At 40.7% G+C, this 25513-nt stretch overlaps 1 protein-coding gene across 1 annotated transcript; it reads left to right on the forward strand.

Annotated features, from left to right (window-relative positions):
* The first annotated feature begins 5993 nt into the window (after positions 1-5993).
* On the forward strand, positions 5994-7162 carry LOC130833333 (pleckstrin homology domain-containing family B member 2-like). The gene is made up of 2 exons (XM_057702855.1): positions 5994-6326; positions 6433-7162. The coding sequence occupies exons 1-2, from the start codon at positions 6033-6035 to the stop codon at positions 6676-6678; spliced, it is 540 nt and encodes a 179-aa protein (XP_057558838.1). The 5' UTR covers positions 5994-6032; the 3' UTR covers positions 6679-7162.
* The last annotated feature ends 18351 nt before the right edge of the window (positions 7163-25513 follow it).

Genomic DNA, 25513 nt, shown 5'->3' on the forward strand with positions numbered 1-25513 from the left:
CTAATTTTTTTTTTTTAAAAAAAAAGGTTAGTGCTACAAAGAGGGATGTATTCATAAATCCCAGGACAATGAGAAAAGTTACTGCATCTGAGCCCTAGAAGTTCTTGTTTCTGGAGACTCTGGCATGACACAATGCAGTAGAATTGGAGACCCACCCCATCCCTGTGCAGCTGTGTGACCCCGGCTGGGGACCTCTTCTCCCTGTGTCCTGCCTCCGGCTCCGTAATCTAACACTGGGTGTCACAATGCCTACCTCTGAGATAGGTTCTGAGGATTGCATGCTTCTTGGCATGAAGCCTGGCAGACAGAAAGCCCTTGATGAATGGTACTTTGTATTCATTCATTCATGCAACATGTATTTCCTGGGCACCTATTTTGTGCCTAGCACTGTTCCAACATCAGATGAACACAAAAGCTGTTCCCACCTAAACTGACCTTTGAGTAATTGTTCTCCGAGGTACAGGAAGGTGAGGGCACGAGGGATCTAATAACTACTGTGCCCCTTACAAGGCATGAGACTCTAGGTGAATCCCTCAAGCTCTGGGGCAACAGGGTCTGTCGGGAACCATGGCCTTTTTCTTGGTTTAGACCAGAGTTTCTCAACCTCAGCACCATGACCATTCACAGCAGATAATTCTTAGTTGGGGAAGTAGGGGGCCGTCCTGTGTCCTGTGCATTGTAGGACATTTGGCAGCATCCCTGGCCTCTACCCACTAGATGCCAGTAGCACCTCCCCTCCCCCGCCCCCCAAGTTGTGACAGCCACAATTGTCTCCAGACATTGCCACGTGTCCCCCTCCGGACAAAATCGCTTCAGTTTCCTCATCTCTGAGCTGGAATAACAATCTTATCTGTTTCAAAGATAGTGAGATGTGGGAAAGGAACGAAATAAAGCCCCGCCTGGCACATTGTAAGCCTCAATAAAAGGGATGCTTTCACCTCTCACCTCTGCAGAAGACTTTGGTGTAGCCAGACTTTCCCATTGGTCACAGGTGCTCTGAACTCTGGTAGGCACTGAATTTGGTGGGGAAATCTCCCCTCATCCTGTCTCAAAAGCACCCAGGCGGTGAGGCGAGCAGGATGAGGTCTGTGCAGTCATGGCCCGGGTACATCTGTGAGTGACTTATTGACCATCTTTCCAACTTGGCCTTTGCCAATAAAAAGGTCCAGACAGTTATAGAAAATTAGATTTGACTTTTGAACATGCAAACACAGTTCGGCTGCAAGTCTGACCCTCTAGGGGCATCTCCTACCCTCCTGGTTAACAAAGAAAGTACGCTTGCTTCTAAGTCCCTTTTGGTGAGAGGCTTCTGGAAACCCCAGAGATCCCCATTTGTATAGGAGGTCAATGAAGAAACAAGAGGAAAGAGAAACAGAGCAGTTCAGATTATGGGCTGTGGAGACGTGGATACAGCAAGTGTGACCTTGGGCAAGTCACTTCCGCTTTCTGAGCCTCAGTTTCTTCACCTGTCAGATGGGAATCATAATAATAATAGCACCCCCATTGGTTGTGAGGATTAAAGGAGAAAAAGCAAGTAAAGTGCTATCTTTGTCTAACCCGCAGTAGAACCCAATAAATGGTATCTAAATATGAAAAAAAAAACCAAAACCTCCATTGCCCTACAGAGTCCCAAGCTTGTCCTCAAGGTACAGAGGAAATGGGTTGACCAAGCCATTCAGGTTTGCCTGTGACTTTCCTGGGTTTAATCCCAGGAAATTCTCCAGTAGTACCTGGCAAACTAGGGAGAGTTGACCACCCTAAGGAATGACTTTAAATGTGCTTTTCTGGTTCAGTGTCCTGGGCAGAAGGCCCAATAGGGTAAAACTGTGTCTAGCTGGTGGTTTGGGAAAAGCTACGAGCCCCTCACCACATGGGCGGCTCCAGAAGAGAAGATGCTTTGTGAGTTTCGAGGGGAGGTTTACGAGCACTCTTCTTGAAGGTTTAATGGTCCTGGGTGATTTATCTTATCTGGAGAGTCATTGCTATAAGGAGAAACCTGCTTCTCCGAGCTTCTGCTTTCCTTTACCATCAAACCTTTCATCTTCTCTGAGAGTTGTCTCCGTCCTCCATAAATAACCTTATTACGGCCACACAAAGGCAGGGCCCGGCCGCCTGCAAGACTGGACTTCTCAAATCGTGGTTTCATAAACCAGTTTGACCAGAACATGGAAATACTTCATAGGATCTACTGGGTTATTTTTAAATGGATGGAAGGATGCAGGGGGAACTAGGGTGGCAGCTCCATGGGATAAAGAGCCCAGCATCGCACACAACTTGCTCTCAAAAGTGGGGACTTAAGGAGAAGTTATCCACTGAACTACCTTCCCCTGTATGTCTCTGAATAATTAAAACACAGGAATGTCTTCCCACAGTAAAAATCCTACCAAATGAGGTAAATAAGAATGTTTATATATCGTTGTGCTTTAAATCAGTATTGTCCAATAGAACTTTCCACATTGATGAGAGTGTTCTATAATCTACACCATCCAATATGGTAGCTGCTAACCAAAGTAACTCTTGGGCCCTTGAAATGGTGCTAGTGTGACTAAGAAACTAAATTCTTAATGCTATTTTATTTTAATTAATTTAATTTTGAAGTCACGTGTAGCTGGTGGGTACCATATTGGACAAGGCAGTTTTAAGGTAATAAACAGATTTACAATGAAACATATCATCATGAAGGCTGTGTTTATCATTTCCTTTTTAGATCCCAAAAGTATGGAGGGAATTTTAGCAACTGTGTCAGAGCAGTGGTCCTATGCTTTTGTAGTGTATGTGTGTTGGTCATATCAGAGTTACACACCAACTTGGGGTTAGGTGTGAACCAGGTCACTGGAGCTTTGCTTTGCTTTTCATACCTGTTATGGTCAACAGAGAATTTGGACACTTAAAATGAACTAAACCTCAGAAAAATTTTTGCTAAAACTATTAAAGTGTTAAATTACAGAATGGATGTATCTTGCCATCAAGATTGAAGAAAATATTCAATTAAAAAGGTGTATAAAATGGAAAGTAAACAACAATATATGCCACCCTTACTTCCCCACCCTCACCACCACCCCTCAGCCCAGAGGCTCCCCTCCTCACAACCACTCTTAACAGCTCTGGGTAAATTATTTCAGGCTTTTTTCTCTGTACATTTTAAAAAGTATGCATGTTTATGGAAAATAACATATATATGTATACACACACATACACATATATTTTTGCAAAACTGGGATCAATTATGCATACTGATCTATATCTTGCTTAGATTTTTAATTTTAATGAGAAACAGCTTAAAACATTTCTGTTACAAAAATGTCAAGGCTGCACAGAACAAAGTCCACACCACAGCCCTCCTTTTTTGCTCCTTTCTTAGAGAGAATCGATATCATTGTGGTGTGTAGTCTTCCAGATTTTCCCATTTATAACCATTTAAAAATACATAGCTTTATCTTTGTGTATTTAAAAATATATAAATTGGATCAAACTGTATATATTGTTCCCTAACTTGCCTTTCTCACTTGAAAAAACTGCCAGTGTTAGTAATACTTGAAGTATCCCTCATTCTTTTAAACTGCTTCATACATTTTCTGAATGTGAATAAAACAGTTTGTTTGGCTATATCTATCCATAACGGAGAGTTAGGCGGTTTCTAGTTTATCATTACTAATACAATGCTGGGACACGTACTTAATACCCACCATGCTATGTCCATGTGGGAACATTCCTTGTGGATATATACCCAGGAGGAGGGTGGCTGGGGGAAATGGGATCCACATCTACATTGCCTCCTGTACTGGATTGAATGCTGTGCTCCTAAAATTCTTTTCCTTCCCAGAATCTCAGAAGGTGACCTTTTTGGAAATAGGGTCATGGCAGATGTAATTAGTTAAGATGAGGTCATACTAAAGTAGGGTGGGCCCTTAACCTAGGGACCAGTGTCCTTGTAAGAAGAAGAGAAAAAGAAACAGAGACAGAAGGAAGATACCTTATGAAGACAGAGGCAGAGATCAGAGTGATGCAGCTACAAGCCTAGGAAGAGGCAAGGTTCCCAGGAGCTGCCAGAAGCTCTTAGAGCCTTCAGAGAGAGCCTGGCCCTGCTGACAATAATTTTGGACTTCTAGCCTCAAGAACAGCAGGAAAATAATCTCTGTTGTTGAAAACCTCCTGGTTTGTGGTTATTTGTCACAGCAGCCCCAGGAAACTAACATACGCTTAAAATAGTGACATTCCCACTAACCAATATGTGAGCATTCCGGATAGCCCTTAAGTCCATACCCTCACCAACACTGAGTGTTACCCCTCTTTTTTTTTAAGTAAATGCTTTATTTTGAAATAATTTAAATTTACAGAAAAATTGCAAAGATAGTACAGAGTTCCCTTATGTCCATCATCCAGCTCCCCCAGTGTTAACATATTACTATGTTATTGTGCATTTGTCAAAACCAAGAAATTAGTGGGACTTGCTTGGCAGTCCGTTGGTTAAGACTCCATGCTTCCAATGTAAGGCATGCAGGTTTGAACCCTGTTCAGGGAACTAAGATCCTGCATGCTGTGCGGTGCAGCCAAAACATTAAAAACAAAACAAACAAACAAAAACTAAGGAATTAGTATTGGTAAAACACTGTTAACTAAACTATAGACTTCATTTGGATGTCACCAGTTTTCCTATTCTATGAGCCAACCCAGCAAACCACATTGTGTATAGACTATTTTTTTAAAATATAAATTTTCGTTTACTAGCTAGAGGAAAGCAATTTGAGAAGAATCCTTCTAATCTATTAACAAAAGTTTTAATAATTGTACATTTGGAATTATTTCAAATATTCAGAGAAATGCAAACAAATAATGGGACAGATAGACCTGTTTTACACCATCCAGATTTAATAAAAGTTAATACCTACAAGTCCATGATTCTTTGTCTACACTCACAGAATATAAAAAGCCCTGAAAACCAGTAGATGATAGGAGGCTGTGTATGATCCTAATATTTTACCTAATTTGGAATACAGACACTTTATTGCAAATATAGCAACATATTTGATTATAAAGGATGATGCCCCAGGTTCAACTGGGAATATTGCAGATCTCTATCAAATTAGTTTCACCTATCTTTTTATACAATTTTTAAAGGGAAAATATCATAACAGATAGAACTAACATCCCACCCATCTTTCATGGGCTCATTTCTCTGTATCCCTCCCCCAGGGAAAACCCCCAGCCTGAAGTTGGAGTTTCTCCTTTTCTTGGATGTTTTAATGATTTTGCTTACGTATGCCTATGAAAAGAAATGATATCATTTTGTGTTCTTCACTACAAAAATAAGGCACGCTTCATCAAGTTTCAATTTTATCATTCATACTATGTCCCCTGATTAAGATGTCAGAAATCAATAAAAAAGAATGACTATAGAAACCCTACACATTTGGAACATTTAAAACACATTCTGAAAAAGTCATGGGTAAAAAGAGAAATCCTTATTGAATTTGGGAATTATTATAACTCAACAATAATTAATATGCTACACAAAACTTAGGGGTTGCAACTAAAGCAGTGCCTAGAAGGCTGAGGGAATTAAATGCTTATTAAGAATATAAGAAGTCAGGGACTTCCCTGGTGGCTCAGTGATTAAGAATCCACCTGCCAGTGAAGGGAACATGGGTTCAAGCCCTGGTCCAGGAAGATCCCACGTGACGTGGAGAAACTAAGCATGTGAGCCACAACTACTGAGCTCATTTGCTGCAACTACTGAAGCCCACATGCCTAGACCCCGTGCTCTGCAACAAGAGAAGGCACTAAGATGAGAAGCCCACGCACCGCAATGAAGAGTAGCCCCTGTTCACCACAACTAGAGAAAGCCTGCACGCAGCAACGAAGACCCAACACAGCCAAAAAATAAATAAATAAAATTTTAAAAAATGAATTAAGAAAAAAACATAAGAAGTCAGAAAAATAGCAGAATAATCTCAAAAAAAAAAAAAAACAGAGGAGTCGGAGGCGAAAAGCTGGACAGTGTCCTTGCGCTCCTGCCCTGCTCAGGTGAAAAGATGGCGTTTGTGAAGAGTGGATGGTTGCTGCGACAGAGTTCCATTTTGAAGCGTTGGAAGAAGAATTGGTTTGACCTGTGGTCAGATGGTCACCTGATCTATTATGATGACCAAACTCGGCAGAGTGTAGAGGATAAGGTCCACATGCCAGTGGACTGCATCAACATCCGCACGGGACATGAATGTCGGGACATTCAGCCTCCAGATGGGAAGCCAAAAGACTGTGTGCTGCAGATTTTTTGCCTAGATGGGAAAACCATCAGTCTTTGTGCAGAAAGCACAGATGATTGTTTGGCCTGGAAATTTACACTCCAGGATTCGAGGACAAATACAGCTTATGCTGGCTCAGAAGTCATGTAGGATGAGACAGCCGTGGCTTCCTCCCCACCTCCTTGCACAGCTTATGCTGCACCAACCCCTGAGCAGGCATATGGCTGTGGTCCATACAGTGGTGCATACCTGCCAGGAACTCAAGTTGTCTATGCTGCAAATGGGCAGGCTTATGCTGTACCCTACCAGTACCCATATGCAGGACTTTATGGACAACAGCCTGCCAACCAAGTCATCATTCGTGAGCGGTATCGAGACAACAACAGTGACCTGGCGCAGGGCATGCTGGCTGGAGCAGCCACAGGCATGGCCTTAGGGTTTCTGTTTTGGGTCTTTTAGAGTCCTTGGAACCTGGATGTGCATAGCTTCTGATCCCCTGTGTGCAATAATATAATTTGCAGGGCATTTCTCTTTGTTAAAAATGTTTTTAATAATAGTTTTAATAGTTCTTTTGAAAGTAGTGACATCATACCTGTAACTAATCCACATAAGCACCACAGAGAAGGCTTTGGACTGCTGTTTAGCTAAAATGTGGACTATTTGGGGGCACTGGCTCATTCTAGGAGTTTCCTTATGGAACTCTCAGGATACCTTATTTGAACACACCTGTTTTGAAGGGCCATTTTCTTTTTAGAGTTAGGCCTTAGTGCTTAAGGGATAATTTATTTTAGTGTTATACTAGTAACGGGGTGATATATGAGTGAGTGAGTGAGTGTGGCAAGAATAATTACAGCTTTTTTGGCTTAATGTCAGACTTTGAAACCTCAGACCAGAACTGGCTGCATGTTACTTCAGGAGTTGCAGGCTGGAACCTTTCTGAGTCAACGGTGTGCTATCCCCACAGCCTCTGGGGTTCCTCAGGCTTCCAGCAAAGCTGACTGCTCAGGATGATGGGCGGAATGGCAGTTCCCCCCTTTAAAATGATGTTTTTTCATCATAATCTTCCTTGTTTGTTTTTGGTATCAATCCTTGGAAAACATCCCAAATTAGGAGTAGATTTGAATCTCAGCGTTTTAGGGCTTTATCATTTAAAACTTGAAGAAGGCAAAACAATTACAAGCAAGTGTGTAGAGGTAGATTTGCTTTATTCAGAGGCATTATGTTTCTAGTGTTTGCTTTGAGTATTTTTATTGCCACTTCAGCCTACTTATCGCTTATTTTTCTACTTGCTGAGAGAATAATATTAAGAGATGGTGAGGAAAGTGGAGTGAGAGCCATAGTTACAGTGTTACTGTTTCAGGGGATTGTGCTGCAGTGAAAATCCTTTTTTCCTCCTTTTGAAGGCTGTTAAAGAGCCCGTTTCCTGTCCTGTGCAGGACTGGGGCACTGTGGCTGTCCCCAAGCACTGGGGTTCCTGGAGCCCTGGTGGTAGCATGGTGGGGGAGACTCGGGTTATAGATGGGAATTGTGGCCTAAGGACATGAATAACCTGCTCAAGATACCACTCCACCCGACCAGGACACAGCCTTATTTTTATTCCCGACTCAAGTATCACAGAGAAGCTTAAACCATTTAATTTTTAGCCCCAACTATGTGTGAAGCTCTGGATTTCTGTTATTTCTTATTTCTTTATCTGTGTAAATTTTAAGACCTCAATTATTCCAGTTTTCTGTCCCACATGCTTTAAAAAATGCACATTTACAAAGGCAGTTTAGCACATAGAAGATCTCTTCCCCTATACTCCATATGGCCCTGTTTTCCATAAAATACACTCCTAGTGGCACAAATTCTGTTTTTATTCTTTGTGGCCGGTTACATACATAGTCTTTTGTTTCACTGGTCAACCCACTCCATCTCTAAGGCAAGCTTAAATAGATCTATCTCTGTATGAAACCAGATGCCAAATGAACTTTGTGGTGACCACAGGTCTCTTTTCCTAGCCAATTCTACTATACTTGTTGACACTGGATAGTCTGTTTCCAGCCAAAAAGAAATATACTTGACTGTCATCTCTTCGGATGTTTGACAGTGGTAGGAAGTTGCCAGATGTGATGTGTGACAACACTGGTTTTGATGGTTAAAGGTGTTGCTTTAGTTATTTTACATCATATGTAATAAGAATGGTTTTGTTCAGATGGTAGTCATTATTTAAGCTGTATGCTTAACTTACAAAATACTAAACTCAGTTTTTAATGTTGCATTGGGGTATTAATTTTGAACTCGGAGTTACTGGAACCACAGATACTGAGTTATGTCCCTGAAATGCCTTTGAAGCAAATGGTTGGTCTCCCTGAGTTCCCCTGGCTTCACTCTGACAGAACGGGGAGAGCTGTGGACTGAAGCTTGGACCCCCATCCCCAGTCCCTGTCCCTAGTGGGGGCCAGCCCCATTGGGCAGCTATAATTGAGTTTGGAAATTCTCTGTTACTAGTGACTTGATCCTGGGAGGAAATGCATACTTGGTATAAAGGTCGGTCGAGATACTTCATTTCCCTGGCCCCAACTCTCGTAGAAGCCAGTGCTTAGGTAATCCTAAATCAAAAAGTTAGGTGAGTTGGAAGGAACTTGTTCAGGTTTAGTCAGGATTTTACTTCCACGTGTCCTTTAAATAGTTGGCCGTTGACATTGCGCACACGCCAGTCTGCTTGTTTCTTAGCTCTGTTCTTTTAATTCCTTGAGTTTACTTCAGGGTCTTAGGTGTAAAGAGAAGGGAGAGACCAGAGGCTGTGTTTCAGATCATCATCCGTGAAATGGGCCAGACCGAGACATGAGATCAGGATCTTAGGAGGGGTTTCTGCCATTGAGACAGAATGACCCACGTTTATTTTCTGCATTAATTGTGATCCTTTGTGATCTTTCTTTCTCCTTCCCAAGTTTATGTAGACACCGGCATGGAATGCAGTTCCATTTTTTCCCATTAGGGTTGATTTTTTTTTCTGATTGCTTGCCTGTCTCCAGTATTCTGTTGTGTCCTCAGAACATTTTTTCCCCTGTATATGCAAATCGTATGTTTATAAGCGAAAATGTTAATACATTAAATGATTGTTAACCTTTAAAAAAAAAAACAGAGGAAGCAAATTATAAAAATGGAGGCAGAAATTAACAAAATAAGAGAGTGAGTCAAAAATTATCCACACTCTGGCTGTAGAATTTACAGAAGCTTTAATATAACTGGAGTGTGGATAAATTTTGACTCACCCTTGTAGAAAAGAGAGATGCAAAAGAAAGGATCAACACAGTCAAGAACTGGTTCCTTGAAAGTCTAATAAGATTGACAGACATCCAGCTAAAATATCAAGGAAAAAAACAGAAAAACAGAACAAATAAACAATATTACAAGACAGTAACTATACATGCAGATAAGTTTTTAAAGTACAAGAACACGAACAACTTTTCTGTCAATAAATTTGAAAACTTGGATGAAATGATTTAATTCCTAGAAAGATATAAGTTGTGAAAATGGGCTCAACCTGTAGAATCAGGGTTTTGAAAGAATTTAACAGGCTGACTCTAACATTTTTATGACAGAGCAAATGGCCAAGAACAGCCAAGGAAACGCTCATGAAAAACAAGTTGGGAGAAATGCACCCTGCCAAGTATTAAAGATCATTTTATAAATCTATAGTTAATAAGACTAGGGAGAGAAAACAAAACTAGTGGAATAAAGAGCCCAGGAGTATAGCCATGGAAAAATTTAATTACAATAAGATTTAATTTATTATTAAGATGTTAGTGTACATCTGTGGGGAGTGAGAGAGAGTCAACGAATGGTGCAAGATAATTAGTTATCCATAGGAAAAAAACAAAATTAGATCTTGTCCGCATACCAGAAATAAAAATCTATTCCAAAGGGTGAGGTTTATAGTATGTGAATTATATCTCAAAACCAAAACATATTCCAGGTGATTGCGGACTAAATGTGAAAGGACAACATTCAGGAGGCAATACAAGGAAATACTTTTATAAGCTTGAGCTATGAAGTGATTTCCTGTGTGAGACACAAAAGGCAACTCATAAAGGAAAGCTGATGGACACAACCACATGAGAACCCAATGGGTCGACACGCAGCTACATCAGGGGACACCCAAAGAAATTTAAAAGATAAGCCGGGAGGAAATTACAATGTTTATAGTTATTAGAAGATTATTCAGACTATATAAAGAACTTCTACAAATCAATAAGAAAAGACAAAGATTTAATTTAAAAATGGACAAAATACTTGTTTTGGACATTTCACAGAAGAAGAAACATAAATGCCCAATAAACGGATAAAGTGATGACCAACCTCGTTAATAATGAAGAGAATGCAAATTAAAATGACCAGATTGGCAAAAACTAATAAATTCGAGAGCATCAAATATTGGTGAAGATGTAGGACAACTAAAACTCTTTTCCATGGTTAGTGAAAAGTATAATTGAAAACATTATAACTACTTTGAAAAACAATTTTGAAATATCGTATGGCTGTGCAGGGGTTTGAAGACCAGAATGCATGCTCCAGATTTTATTCTAAGAGTGAAAGGTAGTCACTGGGGGAGTTTGAGCAGTAATTTTTCTCTTGTTCTTGCGATTATTCCATTGCATGAACGTGCTAGAATTTGTTCATCTATTCTTCTGTTGACAGATATTTGAGCGGGTTTTGGTTTGGGACATTATAAATACAGCTGCAATGGACATTCTCATGCAAGCCTTCTTGCAGAAATGTTTTTCATTTCTTTTGGGTAAATACCTAGAAGTGGAATTGCTAAGTTATGATATAGATGTACATTTAACATTGTAAGAAGTTTCTGAACATTTCTCCAGCAAGTTTTCGTCATCATACATTCCTGCCACTGGTATATGAAAGTTCCAATTACTCCAGGTCCTTTTCAGCATTTGATATTGTCAGCCTTTCTTGTTTTAGTCATTCTTGTGCATAGGAAGTAATATCTTGTGTTTTCTTGAAGTTTAATACACATATAAAGAAAATTTCAGATCTTAAGTGTACAGTCAATCAGATTCGGCACATTCATACACCCATATCACCCGTATCCCTATCAGGACACAGAACATTTCCATCACCCAGAAATCTCCCTCATTCCCCTTCTTAATTAATCCAACCCCTACCCCCAAAGCAAGTAGTGATTTGATTTCTATCACAATAGGTTAGATTTTCCTACTCCAAAACTTTAAATAAATGAAATAATAAATACAACAAGTGTGTCTTTTGTGCCTGGCTGCTTTCACTCAATATAATATTTTTTAATTCATTCCTCTTGATTGCTGAGTGATATTCAGTGGTATGACTACACCAGAGTTTGTTTACCCATTCTCCTGGAGATGGACTCAGGCTGTTTCCAGTTTAGATCTGTTGAGAATAAAGCTACTATTGAACATTCTTATATGAGGTTTGTGTGGACGTAGGTTTTCATTACCTAGAAGTCGAATTGCTAATCAGAGAACTTCCAAACAGTTTTCCAAAGTGCTTATCCCATTGTTCACTCCCACCAGCAATCTGTGAGGCTTTCAGATGCTAGACATACTATTCAGTATTGTGTGTTGTCAGTCTTTATTTTTTTTATTGTATCCATTCTACTGGGTCTGTACTGATAGCTCATTATGGTTTAATTTGCATTTCTCCAACAGCTAAATGACACTGAACATTTTTTCATGCTGAGTTTAATTTTTAATAGATTTCACTCTGACTGCTGGTAGAGACCAGACTGGAAAGGTTCAGAAGAAGAAGTGGGGGATCTGTTAGAAAGCTAGCTAGGAAGGTGGTGAGGAGAGATTAGAATGGGGTTGTTTTGTTTGTTTGTTTGTTTTTCTGGCCATGCATCTTGAGGGATCTCAGTTCCCCGAGCAGGGGTTGAACCTGGGCCACAGCAGTGAAAGCCTGGAATCCTAACCACTAGGCCACTAGGAAACTCCCAGAATGGGAATATGTTTTGAGATACAATCAGTAGGAGTCCTTAACAGATTGGATATGGGTTGTGAGACAAAGAACGAAGAAAGATGTTCAGCTTTTGCTCTGAAATAAGTGAGTGACTGGTGATGTCAATCATTGAGATGGAGACCACTGGGAAGAGCAGGTCTGGAGGGAACAGATCACTGGACTCTTGTGAGATGAGATGTCTGTTAGACATTTCAATGATGATGTTGAGGAGAAAGATAAGCAAGTCTGGAACTTGAGGAAGTGGTTCCAGCTGGAGTCATCTGCTTATTTAAAGCCATAGAGATGGCTAAGGTCACCAGGCAGTGAGTATCAACTTTGGCTGCACTTTGAAATCAACTGGGAAGCTTTAAAAATACTGATGCCTGGGCCCTACTCCAGGGATTCTGATTTTATTTTATTTTTATTTTATTTTTTTATTATTTTTTTGGGGGTACACCAAGTTCAATCATCTGTTTTTATACACATATCCCCGTATCCCCTCCCTCCCTTGACTCCCCACCCTCGAGTCCCCCCCACCCTCCCTGCCCCAGTCCTCTAAGGCATCTTCCATCCTCGAGTTGGACTCCCTTTGTTATACAACAACTTCCCACTGACTATCTATTTTACAGTTGGTAGTATATATATGTCTGTGCTACTCTCTTGCTTTGTCTCAGCTTCCCCTTCACCCCCCGCCCCCTCCCATACCTCGAGTTCTCCAGTCCATTCTCTGTATCTGCGTCCTTGTTCTTGTCACTGAGTTCATCAGTACCATTTTTAGATTCCGTATATGTGAGTTAGCATACAATATTTGTCCTTCTCTATCTGACTTACTTCACTCTGTATGACAGATTGTAGTTCTATCCACCTCATTACATATAGCTCCATCTCATCCCTTTTTATAGCTGAGTAATATTCCATTGTGTATATATGCCACATCTTCTTTATCTATTCATTTGTTGATGGGCATTTAAGTTGCTTCCATGTCCTGGCTATTGTAAATAGTGCTGCAATAAACATTATGGTACAAGTTTCTTTTGGGATTATGGTTTTCTTTGGGTATATGCCCAGTAGTGGGATTACTGGATCATATGGAAGTTCTATTTGTAGTTTTTTAAGGAACCTCCAAATTGTTTTCCATAGTAGCTGTACAAGTTACAGTCCCACCAACAGTGCAGGAGAGTTCCCTTTTCTCCACACCCTCTCCAACATTTGTTGTTTCCAGATTTTGTGATGATGGCCATTCTGATCGGTGTGAGGTGATACCTCATTGTGGCTTTGACTTGCATTTCTCTGATGATTAGTGATGTTGAGCATCTTTTCATGTGTGTGTTGGCCATCTGTATGTCTTCTTTGGAGAAATGTCTATTTAGGTCTTCTGCCCATTTGTGGATTGGGTTATTTGCCTTTTTGGTATTAAGCTTCATGAGCTGCTTGTATATTTTGGAGGTTAATCCTTTGTCCGTTGTTTCATAGGCAATTATTTTTTCCCATTCTGAGGGCTGCCTTTTAGTCTTGTTTATGGTTTCTTTGGCTGTGCAAAAGCTTTTAAGTTTCATGAGGTCCCATTCGTTTATTCTTGATTTTATTTCCATGATTCTAGGAGGTGGGTCCAAAAGGATGTTGCTTTGATGCATGTCATAGAGTGTTCTGCCTATGTTTTCCTCTAGGAGTTTTATAGTGCCTGGCCTTACATGTAGGTCTTTAATCCATTTGGAGTTTATTTTTGTGTATGGTGTTAGGAAGTGTTCTAATTTCATTCTTTTACATGTTGCTGTCCAATTTTCCCAGCACCACTTATTGAAGAGGCTGTCTTTTTTCCATTGTATACTCATGCCTCCTTTGTCAAAGATAAGGTGCCCATATGTGTTTGGGCTTACTTCTGAGTTCTCTATTCTATTCCATTGATCGTCCTTTCTATTTTTGTGCCAGTACCATACTGTCTTGATCACTATGGCCTTGTAGTATAGTTTGAAGTCAGGAAGCCTGATTCCACCAACTCCATTTTTCCTTCTCAAGATTGCTTTGGCTATTCGGGGTCTTTTGCGTTTCCATACAAATCGTAAGATTTCTTGCTCTAGTTCTGTGAAAAATGCCATTGGTAATTTGATCGGGATTGCATTGAATCTGTAAATTGCTTTGGGTAGTACAGTCATTTTCACCATGTTGATTCTTCCAATCCAGAAACATGTTATGTCCCTCCATCTGTTTGTGTCGTCTTTGATTTCTTTCATGAATGTCTTAAAGTTTTCTGCATACAGATCTTTTGCCTCCTTAGGCAGGTTTATTCCTAGGTATTTTATTCTTTTTGTTGCAATGGTGAATGGGAAAGTTTCCTTAATTTCTCTTTTTGCTCTTCCGTTGTTAGTGTATAGGAATGCAAGAGATTTCTGTGCACCAGGGATTCTGATTTAATTTGTCTGGGGGGTAAGGCTCAGGCATAAGGATTTTTTGAAGTTTCCCGAGTGATTCTGAAGTGCAGAGGTTGACGGAATTCCCTAGCACGTCCAGTGGTTAGGACTCTGGTGCATTCACTGAAGGGGCTGGGTTCAATCTGTTCTCGGGGAATTAAGATCTCGCAAGCCGTGCAGCACGGCCAAAAAAAAAAAAAAAAAAAAAAAGAATGGTATGTTGGCAAAGTTTGGAGAAAGACTATACCTTTCTCTCCAAATAAAATGTTGTGAATAAAGTAGATTCTTGTCATGGGTCCATTATACTTATGTAAATCCAGCTATATAAGGTCAGCAAAAGAAAAGTAGATAGATGATAGATAGATATAGATAGATAGATGATAGATAGATACTGATGACAGACAGACAGACAGATAAATAGATGGTGACAATGATGATAAAGCACACAATAATTTGTGGAACCTTTTCCCTTTCAAATTTTACTTGGCGATGCAATTTGGTCTTCTCAACAACTCTGTGGAAATCGTTTATGTTTTTACTCAATTCACTGAGGCTCAGAGGTTTCCCAGTGCTGAGTCCAAGATCCTAGACCCAGAATCCTGAAGTTCAGAGATGGCCCTGTGTCTTCCCACAGTTCTCCCCGGGGATCCACCTCCTCGCTGCTGGAAAGCCAGTGGGTCTGCAGTCCGGGCACAGCATGAAGATTCTCTGTGCACCAGCCGTTTTGCAGCCTTTCCTGTGCTCCCAATGGAAAAAGGAGCAGGAGCAGGAGAGACTCAGACGTCCACACCAGGGTGCATGGGTTGGCATCAACCCTGCCCTCATGAAGCTCACATTCTATTTCAGAAGGTAAGTAGAAGAAAAGGAAGTAAAATATATGGCAACTTTTATAGAAATAAATGCTAACAAAAAAAAGATTAAAGCAGGAAAGAGTTACATGAAGCATAGGAGGGGATAAAATTGCATGTAGGATGATCTAGGAAAATGCCTTTAGATGCTGAGTTTTGAGTGAATAAAACCTACAGGTAGCAAGGAGCATGCCACGCAGATACATGGTAGAAAGGAACCCCAAAGGTAACAGCAGGTGCAAAAGTCCTGAGGCTGGAACATGCATGGAGGTTTCCAGGAAGGAACCACAACAAGGCCAGTGTGGTGGAACTGGAAAGAGTAAGAGCAAGACTACCAGGAAATGACATCAGAGAGGGCATGGGTCTTGTACATCATAGTCGAGATTTTAGCTTTTACTCTGAGTGGGGTGAGAGCTGGGGAAGGTTTTGAGCGGAAGAGGGATGCAGTCTCATTTGGGTTTTGATAGGATCCCTCTGGCTTCGTGGGGTATGGGAGTGGAAGCGAGGAGGTGAGTACAGGAGGGAGGCAGTCCTGCAGGGTGTTGTGAAGGTCAAATGGGTTAGTTCATGCTCAATCAGTTTTATAAAGTTAAAAATCCCCGTCTGGCTTAATCTGTTTCTGTCACTTACAACCAAAAAATAAAACAGGCCCAATACCTCTCATTCTAATACTTAGTAATAGCTCATGGTAATTCCAAGCTTCTTTATTTTATTTCTTTATTTCTTTATTTATTTATTAGCTGCGTTGGGTCTCTGTTGCTGTGCGAGGGGTTTCCCTAGTTGCTGCGAGCGGGGGCTACTCTTCATTGCAGTGCACGGGTTTCTCGTTGTGCTTCCCTTGTTGCAGAGCAACAGCTCTAGGTGAGAGGGCTTCCGTAGAGCGGCTCTAGAGGGCTCTTGAGGGCTCTAGAGTGCAGGCTCAGTAGTTGTGGCGCACAGGCTTAGTTGTTCCGTGGCATGTGGGATCTTCCTGGACCAGGAATCGAACTAGTGCCCCCTGCATTGGCAGGTGGGTTCTTAAACACCGCACCACGAGGGAAGTCCCAAGCTTCTTTCTTGGTCTCTCCTGATAGACACTGAGTTTCATAAAGACAGGGCTAGTGACCAATGTCCAGGCCTGGTTAAGGGCCAGGATGAAAACTGGCAGCTCCTGGAGGCTGAGGCAAAAGATTGGATGTGAAGTGCTTCCCTGCCATTTAAGAGTTTCTTAAAGAGTCATTTTCTCTGGAGCGTTTCTATAGCCCCCTGCCCTTCTGTTTGGCCCTCAAAAGAGAAACCTGGAATTCCTTTTTAGGAGAGCTTTCCTTTACAAATCCCGTTAATCTAAGGAGTCCTGTTTTCTCTACAAATAAGGCAACAATCTCCAGGGTGGCCCGGGCAGTGTCCTCTCAGTGCACATGGTATTTGGTGCAAAATGGAGGTGAGGGAACTTGTGGGAAGAAGCAGGGAAAAGCTATGGAAGAAGCCCAGAGGAGCCTTTTACTTTTGAAGAGCGTGATACACTGTCACCCTTGAACCTAAATTATGCTGTTTGTTTGTTTGGTGGGAGGCCTTTGACAAAAGGTGCAGCGTTGCACTGTTACCGACTGTGTTGATCAAGACATTCATCCACTGAGCTTTTAGCCATCAAGAGCCCTGGGAGATGAGCGGGTATCACATATCTTCCTAAACAACTGCCAGGGCTGGGACGGAAGTTAAACAGTTTCCCAGGTTTTCTCTCTCTGTTCCTTCAGGATCAAATACTCCCTACAGCCAGAGACCTAATTCTGTCTTTTCATCTAAACTGGGATCTCCACAGAGTCAGGGGTTATGTTTTATTTGTTTTTGTAATCTCAACGATCTGCCATAGAGCACCAGGCAAGGGAGGCATGAATGGGTAGATGATGGATGGATGGATAGATGGGTGGGTGGATGGAGAGATGAGTGTATGGAAAGAAGGAAGGTAGGAAGAAAGGGAAAGGAGAAAGTTTGGAATGATGAGTAGATGCATGGAAGGAAGGAAGAAAGAGAGGGGGCAGGAAGGAGGAAGGGAGGACGGATATATGGATGGATAGAGGGATGGAGAGTGAATGAATAGATGGATGGTTGGATGATAGATAACAATGTTGAACATTTTTAAGCCCTTATTATGTGCCATGAAATTTACACAGATTATTTAATTTTATCTTTCCCATTATTTTCAATGTATGGAAAATAAGCTTCAGGAGAGTCACAAACCCCAGATGACATAAAATTCCGCCTGACTCCTGAGTGAGCACACTGAACCACTGTAACTTGCTGCTGAATATATGGATGGATAAAAGCATGAACTATTTGTCTGCATGCAGACTTTTCTTAAAGGATATACAAAAACTAAACAAGGACAAAACTGATGTCTTCAGTGTTACCTTTTCCAGCAACAGACCAGAAAGTTTTCTTCCCATTGCTTTGCAAACCGAACAATGGAGATTGGAGCATTAAAAAGAAAAAAAATAGTATGGGTGTTTAGGGAGGTTCTGACTTATAAATTGGAGGCCCTTGACCATAAAAGGGCTCAAAAAACTATGTATGGAGCAGTGGTCAGAGATCCTAGGAGGAAACTGGATTCTGCCTCTGGTTGTCCCCATGTGACCATAAAACACACATGGGCTCTCAGACCTCGGGATCCTATAGGTCCGTTGAGTAGGCTGGACCAGATAATTGTGAAGTCCTTTTCCCAGAGTGGTCAAGACTTACACTCACCCTTGGCCAGGACAAGACAGAACAGAGTCCCTGCTGTGCCAAGAAGTAGTGATCGAGGAATGATTAAACATGTGGGCTCTGTATCAATCAGCCTGGGTGCCTGATTCTGACTCTGTGTGGCCTTAGACTAATGATTTCACCTCTGTTCCTCAATTTCCTCCTCTGTAGAATTAGAATAGACATAATTTATACCATGTAGTGTGGTGGGGAACATTGTCACAGTGTCTGGCCACTGGTAACCTCAATTTAATGTCAGCTCTTGTTTTCTTAAAAATTTTTTTCTATTATTCCTTACAAAATTAAAGCTACATAGGTAATTCAGCTTTATTTTAGAGTAAAGTTATTCACATATAGAGTTAAAAACAAATCAAAGTTTACCTTTAGTGCCCCATAGGCCATCAGTCTCTCCAGAAATAACCACTTTGTATATGTCCTAGAATTTCTTTTTGCATAAATACAATCGTTCCATGTAAAGGGTTTCTGCCACTTGCTCTTTTTGCTTGATAGTGAGACTTGGAGGGATTTCTGCAGAGTGTCCGTGGATCTGCCTCACTTTTTTAAAAATTTTATTTATTTATTTATTGGCTGCATTGGGTCTTCATTGCTTCACACGGGCTTTCTCTAGTTGTGGTGAGTGGGGGCTACTCTCCATGGTGGTGCACGGGCTCCTCATTGCGGTGGCTTCTCTTGTTGCAGAGCACGGGCTCTAGGCAGGTGGGCTTCAGTAGTTGTGGTGCATGGGCTTAGTTGCTCTGTGGCATGTGGAATCTTCCTGGAGCAGGGCTCGAACCCATGTCCCCTGCATTGACAGGCGGATTCTTAACCACTGCACCACCTAGGAAGTCCACTTTTTTTTTTTTAATATTTATTTATTTGGCTGTGTTGGGTTTTAGTTGCAGCATCTACTTTACTTGCAGCATCTACTTGCAGCAGGATCTTTGTTGTGGTGTGCGGGCTTCTCTCTAGTTGCAGCACACAGACTCAGTAGTTGCAGTGCACAGGCTTAGTTGCTGCATGGCATGTGGGGTCTTAGTTACTCGACCAGGGATTGAACCCATGTCCCCTGCATTGGAAGGCAATTCTTGACCACTGGACACCAGGGAGGTCCCTGCCTCACTATTTTTAATGCTGCATTGTATTTCATGGGTTGTTTGAGTTACTATGTATCTCACTATTCTTCTATAGATGGACTTTCTCCTTTTCTTTAATTAATTTTTAAGTTCACCAATAATACATGAACATATTCTCTTTGCAAAAAACTAAAATATTGCAAATAAGACTAGAGTCCCTTTTGATGACCTGCTTGCCCAACTTGTTTTCCTCCCCTCCCCCATTAGAAACCTCAGCCATCAATTGGGAATGTAGGTTTCTAGGACTTTTTCAATGCATATCCATAATTATGCCTCTGTAGAGAATATATAGCATTGTTCTGTGTTTTCTCTGTTCTGTCTTGCAACTTTCTCTAAGTCACTCAATAACATATGTAGAGCTTCCCAAGTCTATATAAACTAGTCTCTTTCCCTTTAACTCCTACAGAATATGTCTTTATTCTAGCCATAGTTTGGGCATATTCCATGGCTTAATAGCTTAGTTTCCTATTCATTGACATTTAGGTGGTTTACAGTTTTTCTCAGCCCAGGTCGCTATCCAGGAACACAGGGGACATTCATTCATTCATCAGTCATCTGAAAGCCATGGATGTGATACAGAGTAACCAAGCAATGAAAGCCCTGTGTTCCTGGGACTTTAAACTTAGTTGCTTTTAAAATCTGGTGTATTTCTTCTCCCTCAGTTTAGACAGCGTGACCTGGTGGAAAGAGAGAGGGCTGCGGAAAAAAGTAGAGTTCTTTTCATCACAGCCTCTTACCACCTTGAGCAAAGTTACTTTTCCTTCAGAGTTTTATACCCTCAGCTACACCCCTCATAGGGCTATTGTGAAGGCTGACTTAAGTAGTGTGGTGGTCACCTGCTCCTTGGGGAACCCTTAATAGATACAGAGTGTCACTGTTAAAATATAGTCTATCTCTTTCTTTTCTATCATCCTAAAAGATCTGAGGTGTCTAGCTTAGACTTTTCATGCAGCTGACTTTTAAAAGTTAACTCTGGCAACTTCTTTCTAAAGTGACGCTAAAACAACAAGCCAAAAAAAAAAATCTGAATATTTGGATTCCTGCCGATTATAAATCAGCATTATGCGGTGATGCGTGGCAGCTGAGAGAGGACACTTCTAGGAGGCTAATGCTGACTACTTGGGGCTTTTCCCATTCACCCCAACCTGATAATTAATAGGAGCCAGGAAGAAGCCCCTGTATTTCTAAGTGCCGATTCCCGCTGTACCGGCGCTCCAAACATCTGAAGGAAAAACAGTTTGTTAATTGCTGTCTAGACAGTTTATTGCGGCAATAAGATCAAAACCCAGAAACCTAAGGTTTGTGGTATGAATCATGCAGACTAAACAATTGTTTTATTGCATTTACAGAGAGGTTGATTTATAACATCACTGGGTAATAAAATTCCTTCATGGTTTATCCAAAATAATTTTGCTCCTTTTACACCACTCTGTGATAATTCCACCTCTCTGGGCTGTTAAAATGTGTTCTCTGTCACATCTAAAGAGCTTCTTATCCGATGTTTTGTTGCCATCAAGGCCCAGGGTTCCATCTGTCCTGGCAGAGCCTTTGTGAGGGCGGGCAGCCTGAATGGATGGGGTGGCTGTCATAGCTGCATGTGCCCACGCCAAGACAAGTGGACAGTCCCTGAACCCAACAACCTCTTTTTGTTGGCAAAGGCTAGTTTGACGGTTCCACCCCATTGACTGGTTCCTGGATGCAGTGGACAGAACCTGCCAGGTCTTTGGTGCCTTTGAAAGCCAGGGCTGATGCTCTGTCTGCTTGTAGCCATGTCTGCACCCTGATAGCCTGTGGAATATGAAAGAAGGAACAGTCCAGCCCGCATCCATTACTTCCTCCCAAACCCCACAGCTGCCAGTGGAGTGGAGCTGCCTCCAGGTAACAGAGGCTCAGAAAATCTAAGTGGCTCACTCAAGGTCACATGTTGGGAAGTATTGCTTCTTCAGGTTCTAAGTCCAGTGCTCTGTGACATGGGAAGCCAAGACTTGAGAGATTAGCATCAAATAAGCTGTAATATCTTTCCTAAAGGGAATATGCCCATTTTGCTCTTCTGGTTTTCATCCCTGCCCTAGTGACAGTAAAAATCCACAGTGAGGAACAGCTAATCTCCAAACTCCTGGAAGCAAAGGATAATTTTAAAATTTTATGTGAAATTCACAGAACATAAAATTAACTATTTTTTCTTTTTTTTTTCATTTTTTTTATTGGAGTATAGTTGCTTTACAGTATTGTGTTAGTTTATACTGTACAGCAAAGTGAATCAGCTATACATATACATATATCCCCTCTTTTTTGGATTTCCTTCTCATTTAGGTCACCATAGAGCATTGAGTAGAGTTCCCTGCACTATACAGTAGGTTCTCTTAGTTAAAATTAACTATTTTAAAGTGAACAATCCAGGGCATTTAGTACCTTTGCAGTATTGTGCAACCATCGCCTCTACTGAATACAAAACATGTTCATCACTTGAGAAGAAAATCCCATATCCGTTGAGCAATTGCTCTGTTTCCCCCTCCCTCCAACCCCTGTCAAACACCAACCTGCATTGTGTCTCTCTGGACTTACCTATTCTGGGTGTTTCATATACGGGAATCCTATAACATATGGCTTTTTACGTCTGGCTTTTTTCACTTACCGTAATGTTTTTCTTTTCTTTTTTTATAAATTTATTTGTTTATTTACTTATTTTGTTTATTGGCTGCATTGGGTCTTCATTGCAGTGCACAGGCTTCACATTGTGGTGGTTTCTCTTGTGAAGTATGGGCTCTAGGCACGTGGGCTTCAGTAGTTGCGGCACATAGGCTCAATAGTTGTGCCTCACAGGCTTAGTTGCTCTGTGGCATGTGAGATCTTCCTGGAGCAGGGCTTGAACCCATGTTCCCTGCATTGGCAGGCGGATTCTTAACCACTGCAGCACCAGGGAAGTCCCACCATAATGTTTTTGAGATTCATCCACATCGTAGCACGTATCAGTACTTCATTCCTTTTTATGGCTGACTAATATTCCATTGTATCTATAGCCCTCATTTTGTTTACCCATCCATTCATTATTTGATAAGCATTTGGGTTATTTACAGCTTTTGTCTGTAGTGCATTGTGCTGCTGTGTGCATGGGTGTACATGTATTTGAGTGCCTGTTTTCAATTCTTTTGAGTATTGTACCTAGAAATGGAACTGCTGGATCATATAGTAATTCTATGTTTAGCTCTTTGGGGAACCACCAGACTTTTTCAGAGAGACTGAGCCACTCTACATTCCCACCAGGGATGTACGAGCGTTTCAGTTTTTCCACATCCTTGTTAAAACTTATTATTTTCCATTTTTTTGTTTGTGTGTGTGCTTTGTTTTTTTGATGATAGCTATCCTACTAGGTATGAAGTGGTATCTCATTGTGGCTTTGATTTCCGTTTCCCTACTCACTAATGATGTTGAGCATTTTTTCATGTGCTTGATGGCCATTTTGTGTATCTTCTTTGGAAAAGTCCTTTGCTCATATTTTGATTGGGCTACTTGTCCTTTTGTTATTGAATTATAAAAGTTTTTATATATATATTTTAGATACTATACCAGACCCTTATCAGATATATAATTTTGCAATTATTTTTTCCCATTCAGTGAGTTGTCTTTTTCTTGATGATGTCCTTTGATGCACAAAAGTCTTTTGTTTTGATAAGGTCCAAATTTATTTTTTCTTTTGTTGTTCATCCTTTTTGTGTCATATGTAAGAACCCGTTGACAAATCCAAGGTCATGTTTTCTTCCATAATTGTTAGGGTTTAGCTTCTTTGTTTAGGTCATTGACCCATTTTGAGTTAATTTTTATATATGGTATGAGGGAAAGGTCTGTTCTTTTGAATATAGATAGCCAGTTGTCCCAGCACAGGTACTAAATTTTGTGGATACTCTTCAGGTGTGATTTTCAAAGGCATCTCTGGAGCCTGAAAAGGTTGAAGAATACCTCCTCCTGTGCTCTAGGATTCAAAAATCCCATTCTCCTCCACTACAGGTCATGACCTTTGCAGGCCACTTCACTGCTCAGAGCCTTCATTGCCTTAGCTATAAAAGGGAATTATACTAATAGCATATTTCTCCTGGGATTTCCTGGAGCCCCCAGTAAGAGTGGGTGTAAAGTGCTTGATGTGATAAGTGAGACATGTTGGACAAAGGCAGATAATTATTATTCATTCTTAGTATTAGTAATTACATTTTTAATAATTATAATTATTAATTCCTTCCACTGTTAAGAAGGTGATGTGTTGAAAGAACCTTTGTCCTTTGAAATTCCAAAGTCTGTTGCCTACTAATAATATGAAGAGGAAGTCTGAATTATCTTCCTAAAGGGAATTCGCTGGCTTTTCTGGAGCAATCTATTATCATTGCAAAGCACAAGGTCAAAAAGGAAGAAAAGGTGAGGAATCATTTCTTCTCAGCTTCACATATGCTTCCTTGCCCTCCATGATGGAGATGGAGACTTGGCCAAACCTGGTCCCCTCAACATCCCCTGCTGCCACTGCTGCCATCATCGTTAGTGTTCTGGGGAGCACATTTGGGAAATAACATAAACCGTCAAACTTTCAGAAACAAACATGGGAGAAAATCTTCAGGATTCAAGGCTGGGCAAAAAGTTCTTAGACCTGAAACCAGAAGCACAACCCATAAAAGGAAAAAGTGATAAATTGGACATCATTAAAAGTAGAGGCTTTTGCTTTGTAAAAGACCTTATTAACAGGATGAAAAGACAAGCTACAGCCTGTAGAAAATATTTGCAAATCACATACCTGACAGTAGTATCCAATGTGAAGGCTGTTTGTGGTGGTAGAATATATAAGGAACTCTCAACACTAACATAAATATCCCAATTAGAAAATGGGCAAAAGACAGAGATTTCACCAAAGAGGATATACAGAGAGCATGCAAGCACATGGAAGATATTCAACGTTATTAGCTATCAACGAAATGCAAAATAAGATCACAAGGAACTATCATTACACACCTACGGGAATGGCCAAAAAAAACAACAGCAAACACACACACACACACCACAAAACACCAACACACACACCAAATGCCAGTGAATATATGGAGAAACTAGTTCACCCACATGGTGCTGGTAGGAATGTCAAATATTACAGCCACTCCAGAAAACTAAACAGTTTGGCAGTTTCTTAAAAAACCAAACATGCAACCACCATATGTCCCAGCGATGCACTCCTGGCATTTATCCCAGAGAAATGAAAATTTATGTTCATACAAAAGCCTGTACCTGAATGTTCATAGCCTCCTTATTCACTGTAGGCCCAGACTGGAAACAACAGAGATGTTCTTCAACAGATAAATGGTTAAACTGTGGTACATCCATTCTGTGGAATAGGACCCAACACTGAAAAGGAACAAGCTCTTGATACAGTCAACAACCTGGATGAAACGCCAGAGAATTATATGCATGAAAAAGCCAATTCCAAAAGGTTACATGCTATATAATTCCATTTACTTAATGTCCTTGAAGTGCCAAAACTATAGCAATGTAGAACAGATCAGGGGTTGCCCCGGGTTAAGGAGGGGGTCAGGGCTGGAGGAAAGTGGGTGTGGCTATAAAAGGACAACATAAGGGATCCTTGTCAGAACAGATGGAAATGTTCTGTATCTTGACTGTATCGATGTAAACATCCTGGCTGTGATATTATACTAAAGTTTTCTAAGATGTTACCATTATGGGAACTTGGTAAAGAGTACAGTGCTCTCTTTGTATTATTTCTTGCAACTGCATATGAATCTATACATATCTCAAAGCTAAAAGTTTGTTTTAAAAACTTATATAAAATATAAATTTATATATATTTATATAAATATATAATACATAAATATATTTAAAAATACATATTGTATTGAATCTTATTGAATTGTGTTTGTATGTCAAAAATGATCTAATATTGGTACTTTCACGTGGTTCAGCCCTGAATTGGTAGCATCCAGAACACAGTTTAGCAGCTCGTTTTTTCATTTCACTCCACCATGTATAGAATATTCCATATCAGTCCAAACACAGCTGCCTCCAGCTGCAGAAATACAATGCCATATTATAGATGACCATAACTTATTTTGACAGTTTCCTCTAATGGACATTTTGGTTGTTTCCATTATTTAGCTTTTACATACAATGTTGCCATGTATTTCCTTGAACATACATCATTT

Source organism: Hippopotamus amphibius, chromosome 12, assembly GCF_030028045.1.
Source record: "Hippopotamus amphibius kiboko isolate mHipAmp2 chromosome 12, mHipAmp2.hap2, whole genome shotgun sequence".
Taxonomy (NCBI): Eukaryota; Metazoa; Chordata; class Mammalia; order Artiodactyla; family Hippopotamidae; genus Hippopotamus; species Hippopotamus amphibius.